Source organism: Triticum dicoccoides, chromosome 3B, assembly GCF_002162155.2.
Source record: "Triticum dicoccoides isolate Atlit2015 ecotype Zavitan chromosome 3B, WEW_v2.0, whole genome shotgun sequence".
Lineage (NCBI taxonomy): Eukaryota > Viridiplantae > Streptophyta > Magnoliopsida > Poales > Poaceae > Triticum > Triticum dicoccoides.
In genome coordinates, this window is record NC_041385.1 from 679832614 (window position 1) to 679843770 (window position 11157).

At 42.8% G+C, this 11157-nt stretch overlaps 1 protein-coding gene across 1 annotated transcript; it reads left to right on the plus strand.

Moving 5' to 3' along the window:
* Positions 1-1016: 1016 nt before the first annotated feature.
* On the plus strand, positions 1017-10400 carry LOC119277817 (vacuolar protein sorting-associated protein 53 A-like). The gene is made up of 24 exons (XM_037559139.1): positions 1017-1355; positions 1535-1629; positions 1909-1965; positions 2178-2328; positions 2446-2516; positions 2677-2801; positions 3353-3513; positions 3620-3761; positions 3981-4044; positions 4413-4601; positions 4690-4731; positions 4839-4943; positions 5032-5091; positions 5323-5400; positions 5926-6033; positions 6122-6187; positions 6961-7038; positions 7132-7265; positions 7839-7932; positions 8035-8112; positions 8188-8250; positions 9433-9501; positions 9605-9700; positions 9812-10400. The coding sequence occupies exons 1-24, from the start codon at positions 1307-1309 to the stop codon at positions 10151-10153; spliced, it is 2517 nt and encodes an 838-aa protein (XP_037415036.1). The 5' UTR covers positions 1017-1306; the 3' UTR covers positions 10154-10400.
* Positions 10401-11157: the final 757 nt, after the last annotated feature.

The window sequence follows — 11157 nt, forward strand, 5'->3', positions numbered from 1 at the left end:
TTGTCGAAGTACTCCCGCCATCTATGCTTAATCTCATCGTCCTTCGTTTGCTCCGTCCTTGATGCATTTGACTTGGCCAATATCCCTCGTCTTCCTCTCTCGGATCTTGGCCATCTTATAGATATTCCTTTTGTCTTCCTTCGTGCCTAACCGTTGGTAGAGGTCCTCATAAGCCCGACCCCTTGCTTCACTGATAGCTCGCTTTGAGGGCTTCTTCGCCATCTTGTATTTCTCTATGTTGTCTGCACTCCTATCCAGGTATATGCGTCTGAATGCAACCTTTCTTCTCTTTAATCGCCTTCTGGACATCATCATTCCACCATCAGGTATCTTTATCGTCGACTACACAGTAAACAATTTCTCCTCTGCATCAGCTACACACATCAACAAGAAAGCAATTATATGAGTGTACAAATGAACAAGAGCAATCAACAAAACCAAATGAACTGCACAATCAACAGCAGCACAAACTTGTATCGACTATACCATCGAGATTTGGATGACCATACAACAATTACATGAGCAAAGCCAAGTCCACCAAATACCCGCATTGTAGGTCATGCAAAGTTCAAAAAATTAGACCAAGTCACTGTTAGGTCCTAGTCACTATTGTGTGGGGAAGCGACGAGCGCAATGAGCAGATTTGTTACCATCTATATGATCCTAGTTGCGGTAGTATTGACCAACAACGCATTCATGCGAGGGCTTGATGATGTTGTGGTAATTGGCTTTCCCCTTTACTTTGCTGGTGCGTCCGAAGCTACGTGTTCGGCTCTTCCTCCACCAAACCCTAACCTCGTTGGAACTCGCCAACCTTGAAATTTGAACTTTAAGCATAAGTTTTAGAAGCTTATGTGTATTTGAATATTCGTGCTATCATTAGCTCACTAATTCTGCATGACCCCCCTCCCTAGCAAGAAAGTCACTATGTGCATTTCATTTTGCTCGACCAACAAGTTTTTTAAAAAATAGGCTAACTACCAAGTGAAGTTCGGGTTCAGAGCAGGAAAGCGGGTATACCGGGGCTCCACCTGCCAGCAACCGACTCGTCACGACTCGGCGCCCACCGCCGCCGAGCACAAATCGGTCGAGCGGGCGACGCCGACGCCGACGCGGACGACCCCGCCGACGAGTCCCCGCCTTCCATTTCCTCCCCCGCGCACGCGAGAGGGAGCCCGGCTCCCCAACCGCCCGGGTCCCATCGGATCGGCCCCCTTCTAGTCCCGCTCCCCTGCTCCCAGATCCTTCTAGAACCCTCCAGATCCTCGGCGAGCCGGCGCTCGGGGCAGCGAGATCTCTGCCCGACATGGACAAGTCCAGCGCCCTCGAGTACATCAACCAGATGTTCCCCACCGGTACGCTCGCCGCTCGAATTTGATTCCCGTTCCTCGGCTAGGCTGCTCGCCCGCGATGCTGCTGCTGCTGCGGCGGCGGCAATGCGCTCGTTTCGAGCTTCGCTGTCCCGGGATTTAGCATTGGTTGCTCGAGGATTATAGTGTTTACAGCTCGCGTTTGTTTCTCTGCGGCTTGGCAGAGGCGTCGCTGTCGGGGGTCGAGCCGCTGATGCAGAAGATTCAGAGCGAGATTCGCCGGGTGGACGCCAGCATCCTCGCCGCCGTCCGGCAGCAGGTTCGGACTCGTGATCCCGTGTTCCATTTGCGCAGTGGTGTGATTTGCAATACCTTCACTCTTTGCATCAGAGCTGGTTAATGTGCCCAAGCTGATGGGTTACGCACTTTGGTGTAAGTAGGGAGTGTGGTATTGCGATGACGCAATTGCAGTGAATTTACTTTGAATATGCACTCAATGAGAATGTGTGGCTGGAAGCCCCAGAATTGCTTGGTATGTGCTTATTATTGCTTATTGCTATACTATATCTGATAACGGAAAGATATTGCTACTCCGCAGAGTAACTCGGGAACCAAGGCCAAGGAAGAACTTGCTGCTGCCACAAATGCTGTTCAGGTCATATTTTCCCTTTTCCTTGTGATTTGCGTATTAATCACAATGAACTTACTGCATAATTGATTGAGCGGCAAGCCTTACTAAACTATAGTTGGATTAGCTCTGGAAACGGTAGGATGCTTATTTGGGGGGAAAAGGGTAGGATGTTAATCAGGTACTGGAGTGCACTTTTAATGAAATGATTGGAGTTTAACTTTGCTGTGTACTAACAGGAACTAATGTATAAGATACGTGAAATAAAAACGAAGGCTGAGCAAAGTGAAACAATGGTTCAAGAAATCTGCCGAGACATTAAAAAGTTGGATTGCGCCAAGAGGCATATAACAACTACAATAACGGCTCTTCACCGCCTTACTATGCTTGGTTAGTTTCTTTACTTCACTTTATTTGGGGTATGTGCTATTGTGCTTAGAAATAAACGTTCAGTAGCAAAAATACATCCACCCAAGCTAATTCGTAATGTGCATACGTCATGTCCAGTTTCTGCTGTCGAGCAACTTCAGGTCATGGCCTCAAAGCGTCAGTACAAAGAAGCAGCTGCACAACTCGAGGTAAGCGTGTAAGACACATTAATCGGCGGTACATCTGCAAACTTTCTAGCGTTGATGTCCATGCTACCTCTTACTGTAACCATTTTGAATTGGCATGCTGGTGCTTTTATCTGTGTGCATATGTTATTCAGGAAAGTTCATTACCCTTTTTTTCCTTCAGGCAGTGAACCAGTTGTGCAGTCATTTTGAAGCCTATCGGGATGTGCCAAAAATATCAGAGCTCAGAGAGAAACTCAAGAACATCAAGAAAATCCTCAAATCACATGTATATTCAGATTTTACAAGGTACACAACAAATGAACTTTATTTTGTCCTTGGTAGCAACACTATCTGGAGTAGTAAACCAGTCAGGTACTGCAAGTAAGATGAATGCAATTGACAGTTAATCCCTGAGTTAGCTAGAAACAGGTGGCCAAACTTGGGAAGTGGCATCTTTTCATTTCCTCGTCATTTTTCAATTATTATCACTCAATAAGTGAGGTTTTATCAGCGGATATAGTTCGAATCCAGTGAATAGCAAATAACTTGATTGAAAAAGCCATAAAAAATTATATTCCCTAAATAGGCTACTTTATCAAATACTTTCCCTGCTGGACAGACAGTTTGGGAATCCTGACTATTTCATGCCTGAGAAATGGGAACACATTGAAGCACTGCAAAGTTGTACTCCCTCTATCTCAAAATAAGTGTCTTCGATTTAGTACAACTTTAGTACAAAGTTGTACTAAATCAAAGACACTTATTTTTAGACGGAGGGAGTATTTATTAACCAACTGTTTTGTTTGCTATATAATTCAAACTATGAAAAAGATCCACAAATTAGTATAACTTTGCAGCTTAGGGACTGGGAAGGAAACAGAAGATGAGGATCTATTGCAGCAGCTATCTGATGCTTGTTTGGTGGTTGATGCTCTGGAACCGTCCGTGAGGGAAGAACTAGTAAAGAATTTTTGCAGCAAGGAGCTTATCTCGTATAAGCAGATCTTTGACGGAGCAGGTCAAAACCTGTATATGTTACATACATCAGTTGTCTATTTCACTTTATTACAAATGTGTGTACATGTTGCTCCATTATTATTCTGATGCTTCTTTGGGGGGAACAGAATTGGCCAAGTTAGACAAGACTGAAAGGAGATATGCATGGATTAAGCGCCGATTGCGGTCAAATGAAGATACCTGGAAAATATTTCCACCTTCCTGGCATGTTGATTATCTGTTGTGTATCCAGTTCTGCAAGATTACAAGGTTTGATTTTGCTTCTCCACTTTTGCATTTTATGAACTTCCTACTTTTCTTCGCCAAGCACGGGGTTTTACATAGAACTAAAGCAACCATCACTTACTTAGTTTACATCCTCTTTTATGCATTATGTCGCTAATTATATTTGACCACTCAGATGTCAGATCAATTATTATCTTCTGCTGGACGAATTAATTTACTGGTAACAAATTGCTTCTTTTCCAGGACCCAGCTTGTCGATATCCTGAATAATCTCAAAGAAAAGCCAGATGTTGCAACTTTGTTATTGGTAAGTTGCTTGTTATTTCTTGGAAGTATGGGTGACAGATGGGAATTACTATGTGCCCTTTGTCTTACCATTTTGTGCAGACGACTGATACCTATATCATATCAAATCATTTTATCTTTTGGATGATTTTTCTATTGATTTCATCTTGCTTCTGGTATACTGTTAGATTTCTGTTGGTTTTAATGCGACAAAATATCAATGAAGTAACGGAATTATGTACAACATAATGCATTAATGCTGTAGCAGCTTATATCTTGGATTATGAGCTGTGTCATACTACATATGTTGAATGTTTTAACTGAGTGTGCAATCATTCATTTACGATATGGAACTTCTGCGCCAAACACTCTGAGATTCTTGCAATGCAGGCGTTGCAAAGAACCCTTGAATTTGAGGAAGAACTGGCTGAGAAATTCAGTGGAGGAACCACGACTGCTCGGAATAAAGAGCTGGAAAGTGATGATGAAAATGAGGGTACGGAACACAATAAAATTGTTTCAGATATACGGAAGAAATACGAGAAGAAACTGGGAGTGCCCAATGATGAAGCTGAACAAGTATTTGCTGCTTACTTGCTTAGTCTCAACTTTTTTCTTCCTCTGTTGATCTTTTCTTTCCAACTCTTCTGCAATTCTTTACTGGCAGGACAAAGAGAAGCAGAAAGATTTGTCAGTTCCTGGTGCTGGGGTTAGTAGTTTATCAACTATGGGCCAGTGCATATTTATTACTTCTTTGAATTACGAGCTATGTGTCGTATACTCATATATATCATATTTTGCTCTGTACTCTGGCAGTTCAACTTTCATGGGATTATATCATCTTGTTTTGAGCCATACATGGCTGTGTACATAGAACTAGAGGAGAAATCTCTGGTCGAACAATTAGATAAACTTATCCAGGTACGCTAGACAAGTATAGACATACTTAAAGTTTGAACTCTTGGTGTTTGAGCCTGCTTAGCTTGATTTCGCCCTTCTATGCTGGCAGGAAGAAAAATGGGAAATCGAGGAAGGGAGTCAAACAAACATTCTATCAAGCAGCATGCAGGTATGGGAAATAATTCTTGCTAGTTCGAAATCTTGTTTCTGGCAAATTTACTACACGTGACTGATAGCAAATAGCAATTCAGTATTGGTCAAAACTTTGCCAGTATGCTATAACGATGCTAGGTTTTCCTGAAGCCGTGTGTAGCAGATCTCATGTGCAAATCTGCATTTGATGGTCAACAACATATTTCAAAACATTATGTTAATCTGCTTTGCAATTTCCCTTATGCAGGTGTTCTTGGTAATTAGAAGAAGCTTAAAGAGGTGCAGTGCATTGACAAAGAACCAAACATTATTCAACTTGTTTCAGGTATACAATGTTTCCAGATTTTGTTAACAGTTTTCCTTTTATATCGATAATTCCATGTTCTTTCCAAATGTTATGCCTTCATGCATACTGTTTGCGCACCTCTCAGATTTTCTTTATTTTCCAATTTCATCGACTTTCTCCATATGTGATTATTTAGCATTTTGTTTTGCTATGTATAATGATGCTTGATCCAGGTGTGCTAAAATTTAATATGGACTCAACATTAGGTGATTTGGCATTTCCATCACCGAAAATTGCTGCATGCGATGGAGAACCATATATGTTTGCTTGCAATGTCTAATATTGATTCTTATCCATCGTTCAATTGTTAAAAAGAGTATAGGACAGGTATCATCCTACAGAACAAGAATGCGCCATGAAATAACCTTGAAGAACCAACCATATGGTTCAACTGAACACATGTTTATTAGTTCAGCGACTATGGTTCTGTCTGCCGATTTTATAAGTTATCACATCTGATAAATTTAAACAGATTCATTGCTGATGAAATACATTTGTTTTTAGGTATTTCAAAGAATACTTAAGGCCTATGCAGCAAAATTATATGCCAGGTTGCCAAAAGGTGGTACTGGCATTGTTGCAGCTGCTACTGGTACCGACGGGCAGATCAGGGTATGACAATCATCATTACACCGGTTGCTTTTCGATCACTTGTTGTTCTCATCTGGTAACAGCATTTTATGTTCTGTGGGCACTGCAGACTTCTGACAGGGACGAGAAAATGATATGTTACATTGTAAATACCGCAGAATATTGTCACCAAACGGTAAGTTTTCTTTCTATTAAGCCATAACTGGTAGGTGTAGAAGAAAACAGAAAGAAATTACTGCCCACGACAAGAATTATGGAACTTGCTTGGAGAGACAGAAACAACATGTTCGGACTAAATAAATTCTAGGTTTATGCATTCAAGTAGTAGCGTTCTATTCTCCAGTAAATATTTACAGCTCTGCTGTTCACCAAAACGTTTCTTCCCCTTCTGGGGAAAGTTAGCTATGTGTCATAAATTATTACCGCACTTAAAAAAAAAGCCACCGCAAACAAGTGTGTAACACATGCTGCCATTGGTTGCTTTTGGAAGCGGACCCCTACATATTTTCAGTTACCTAGCCCTTCTCCACAGTTCTCCAAGCGTACCATGTTGTGATGCCCATAGCATAACACCTGGCACTTTTCCAGTCCCTCGTCATAAGACCCAGCCACCATGCATTTCACATCGGAAAGCTGGCATTGGAAGTGGGTGGCACCAGAGATGGGCCGCACAGTGCTTCCTGGGTGAAAGTCCCTTCAATAGCTTTACGTTTCTTGATTAAAAAAAGATGGTATACTATTCTGATTGCAATTGAGCAAAAAACGGCATCGTATATGCTGGTTTGTCAGCATAGCTGGCCTGTTGTCAGTCTCAGTGCAAAGTTGGTGGGAGGAGAGGGAAGCCTAGTACGGAGCAGCATGTACCTAATCTTTCCTTATGTCTGCGCTTGCATGTGTGTGATGCCTCTGTATGCTCATGCGAATTAACTTTCTCTGTAAATTTGGCAGTCTGGTGAGCTAGCTGAGAATGTTGCTAAGATAATTAGTTCTCAGTTTTCTGACAAGGTGGACATGTCTGACGTTCAGGTGACTTATCTTTCTGTTTTATTCTTCTTTCTACCTGATTCTAATATCACTATTAGATTTATAGGAAATACCTTAATACTTCAATGCTTGCAGGATGAATTCTCAGCTGTGATCACAAAAGCATTGATGACACTTGTGCATGGCGTAGAAACCAAATTTGACGCTGAAATGGTTGCAATGACTCGCGTTCCATGGTCGACTCTTGAAAGTGTCGGCGATCAATCCGAGTAGGATTTTGCCAAATCCCCTTTATAGTACACACCCCACTAATATTTGAAAGTAATATGAAGTTATGCTAAGCCACTCACTGCCCCATGGCCTATATTTCATGGGCTGCGAAAAGTGTATCTGTTCCATAAAATTGCAATGATGTCACATATCTCATAGCTGATGTAGTTAGTTTTCTCTGACTGAAAAGAAGAGGATATTTGATAACTTATGAACTGCCAATTGGGGTCTGTATTATGGGAAGTGGCATGCCGTTACTTGTAAAGAGATGCATATACACCAACTCTCATGGCAGAAGCATGGATGCAGAATTTGCATGCAATCCCCTAAAATTCGAAGTTATCACCCCATCGGGTTTTTCTAAATAGTCCAACCAATGGCTCATGCTAAAACTAGCACACTCGAGCACAAATATGTTTGCACTACATATTTATTGCCATAAAAATCACTTCATTGAAAGTTTGGAACACTGTATTCTTCAGTTTATTCAACTTTATAAATAACTGCTAAGTGGTTTCACTGAGTTTTCCACTACTCTATTTGAAGCTAAGTTTTACACTGTTCCATTCCAGGTACGTGAATGGTATCAGCTCTATTTTGTCCAGTACCGTTCCTGTGCTGGGTAGCCTGCTTTCACCTACTTACTTCCAGTATTTCCTCGACAAAGTAAGTTCAGCATTTTCTTTATTATAGATAAAACCTTGTAGGTCCTTATCATTTGTTTCTATCAGCGTTGTTTATTATACTTTTTTCATTGTTGTGCTGCAGCTGGCTGCCTCGCTTGGTCCTCGGTTTTATCTCAATATATACAAGTGCAAGCACATATCGGAAACTGGTGCACAGCAGGTGCGTATGAATTTAACAAAGCTATTTAGTACTACTATTTAGCACAGATTTCATCACTTTGCATTGTTTCTTCAGATGCTTTTGGACACTCAAGCGGTTAAGACTGTTCTATTGGACATCCCAGCTCTTGGGAAACAGGTAACCTTGTCTTGTCAGAACATAATGATCACGCCATACTGCATAGCCTACGTGTTTTCAGTTAACAGTGACTGGTTCAGGAAACCAGCCAGGTGTAGTAGTAATTATTTTGTACCAAGTCTTCATTGAATCTTTGAAAGAAATTTGGCCATGTAAATAGTTAAATATGTATAGAATTGTTCAAACTCAAAATGTTACTCAAAGAAGGTTGGCAGCCAATGAATGCAATAAATTTGCTTTGTTGGCTTCATAAGGCAGCATATTTGCACTTTATACTTACAACAACAACAACAACAAAGCCTTTAGTCCCAAACAAGTTGGGGTAGGCTAGAGGTGAAACCCATAAGATCTCGCAACCAACTCATGGCTCTGGCACAATGATAGCAAGCTTCCACGCACCCCTGTCCATAGCTAGCTCTTTGTCGATACTCCAATCCTTCAGGTCTCTCTTAACGGACTCCTCCCATGTCAAAATCGGTCGACCCCGCCCTCTCTTGACATTCTCCGCACGCTTTAGCCGTCCGCTATGCACTGGAGCTTCTGGAGGCCTGCGCTGAATATGCCCAAACCATCTCAAACGATGTTGGACAAGCTTCTCCTCAATTGGTGCTACCCCAACTCTATCTCGTATATCATCATTCCGGACTCGATCCTTCCTCGTGTGGCCACACATCCATCTCAACATACGCATCTCCGCCACACCTAACTGTTGAACATGTCGCCTTTTAGTCGGCCAACACTCCGCGCCATACAACATTGCGGGTCGAACCGCCGTCCTGTAGAACTTGCCTTTTAGCTTTTGTGGCACTCTCTTGTCAGAGAGAATGCCAGAAGCTTGGCGCCACTTCATCCATCCGGCTTTGATTCGATGGTTCACATCTTCATCAATACCCCCATCCTCCTGCAACATTGACCCCAAATACCGAAAGGTGTCCTTCCGAGGTACCACCTGGCCATCAAGGCTAACCTCCTCCTCCTCACAGCTAGTAGTACTGAAACCGCACATCATGTACTCGGTTTTAGTTCTACTAAGCCTAAACCCTTTCGATTCCAAGGTTTGTCTCCATAACTCTAACTTCCTATTTACCCCCGTCCGACTATCGTCACTTGGTTGCAAAAATACATTTTTTTTGCGTTACTTTTCGTAACTCACATTTGGTTTCTTTGTATTGCATGTAACAGACTACAGTTGCGGCTAGCTACTCAAAGTTTGTAACCCGGGAAATGAGCAAAGCTGAAGCACTCCTCAAGGTAAATTGGGAAAATGAATTTAGGTTTTTGATGATGTACATGAGTACTACGGAAAGGCACTTTGCATTACACCCAGATTGGCTAATAACCTTACCCAACGCAGGTTATTTTGTCACCAGTTGATTCTGTTGCTAGTACCTACCGTGCGCTCCTTCCAGAAGGCACTCCTCTTGAGTTTCAGCGGATACTTGAGCTCAAGGTTCTTGCTTAAAAAACCTGAACCCCTTTATACGGCAGGTGCAGCTTTCCATCAGTATGGTTGCCCTAACACAAGTTCATTGTTTCTATTGCTCTTTGCGCGTTGCCACAGGGCTTGAAAAAAGCAGACCAACAAGCTATACTGGAAGACTTCAACAAGCACAGCCCCAGCATCAAACACCCTACCATTACCCCCACAGCCGCGCCACCAGTTGCCACAGCCACAGCATCAGTCCCGATGGCACCAGTCCCGCTCCCAACCCAAGCCGTCGCAGCGTCACCGAGCATGTCCACCGCCTTGACGGGCGCTCTGGCCAACCGGGAGGACGTGCTCGCCCGTGCCGCAGCGCTCGGGCGCGGCGCCGCCACGACGGGGTTCAAGAGGTTCCTAGCATTGACAGAGGCGGCCAAAGACCGGAAGGACGGGCCGTTCCGTAAGCTGTTCAACGCGTAAAGTTTTGCCCCTGCTTGTTGATAGTTTACTCCTCTCTTTGCAGTGCACATAGCTATAGGAAATTCTTCCCACACCGTGTGTGTTCCTTGTGTGTACCCTGACCGTCAGTGTATAATTGTTAGATCTTTTTTGACGTGACGCTCCCCATTTTGCGGAGGAACTGGTAGCCCAGTTATATTGAGGACATTTTGTTGGAGGAATAAGGTTCCATTGTATATGAAGGCTCAAGATCCGCCCATTATTTGAAGTCGCAAGTGCACTATTTGCATGCATAAATTTTTTCCCGTGAAGAGCTTAGGCGCGGCATGCTTACATCTGGACTCACCGCCAGCTACTCCCTCCGTTCCTAAATATTTGTCTTTTTAGAGTTTCAAATGGACTATCAAATACGGATGTATATAGACATATTTTAGAGTATAGATTCACTCATTTTGTTTCGTATGTAGTCACTAGTTAAAATCTTTAAAAAGACAAATATTTAGAAACGGAGGAAGTATTTAGCATTATACTCCGCTACTTTGGAGTAAGTCTGTTTGGGTGCTTGACAGTGGCTCAGTGAGTATATTTAACCGCTTGAAATTTCGGTAAGCAAAAGTTAGGACTGAGGAGCCAAACTCTTTTTTTTAGATCAGTAGTAGTTTAACTTTGTTTGGGGGTCTAGTAGTAGTTTAAGTAACTGAACACTTGACAGTGAGTTCTTTTTTGAGGCAAACTTCACAGTGAGTGAACAACCAATCTGATCCTTGAACAAAATTCACGGATTACTGTGACACGTAGGCGGCCTTTTCATCTGTGGGCTTGGACCTGGGCCTAGGCCATCCATCTCCCTTATAAGCTGGCGGCCTTCCGGGAAAACCCTATTTGCCGCTCCTTGCGGCAAAATGTCGGGGGAACGCACAGGGGATCGAGCGGTCATTTCGGGTGGGCCGGCCCGTTAAGTGTTTTCAGTATTGCCGGTTTTAGGAAACTTCTAGGACGTTCCACCTGATTCGTTTTGATTTTAG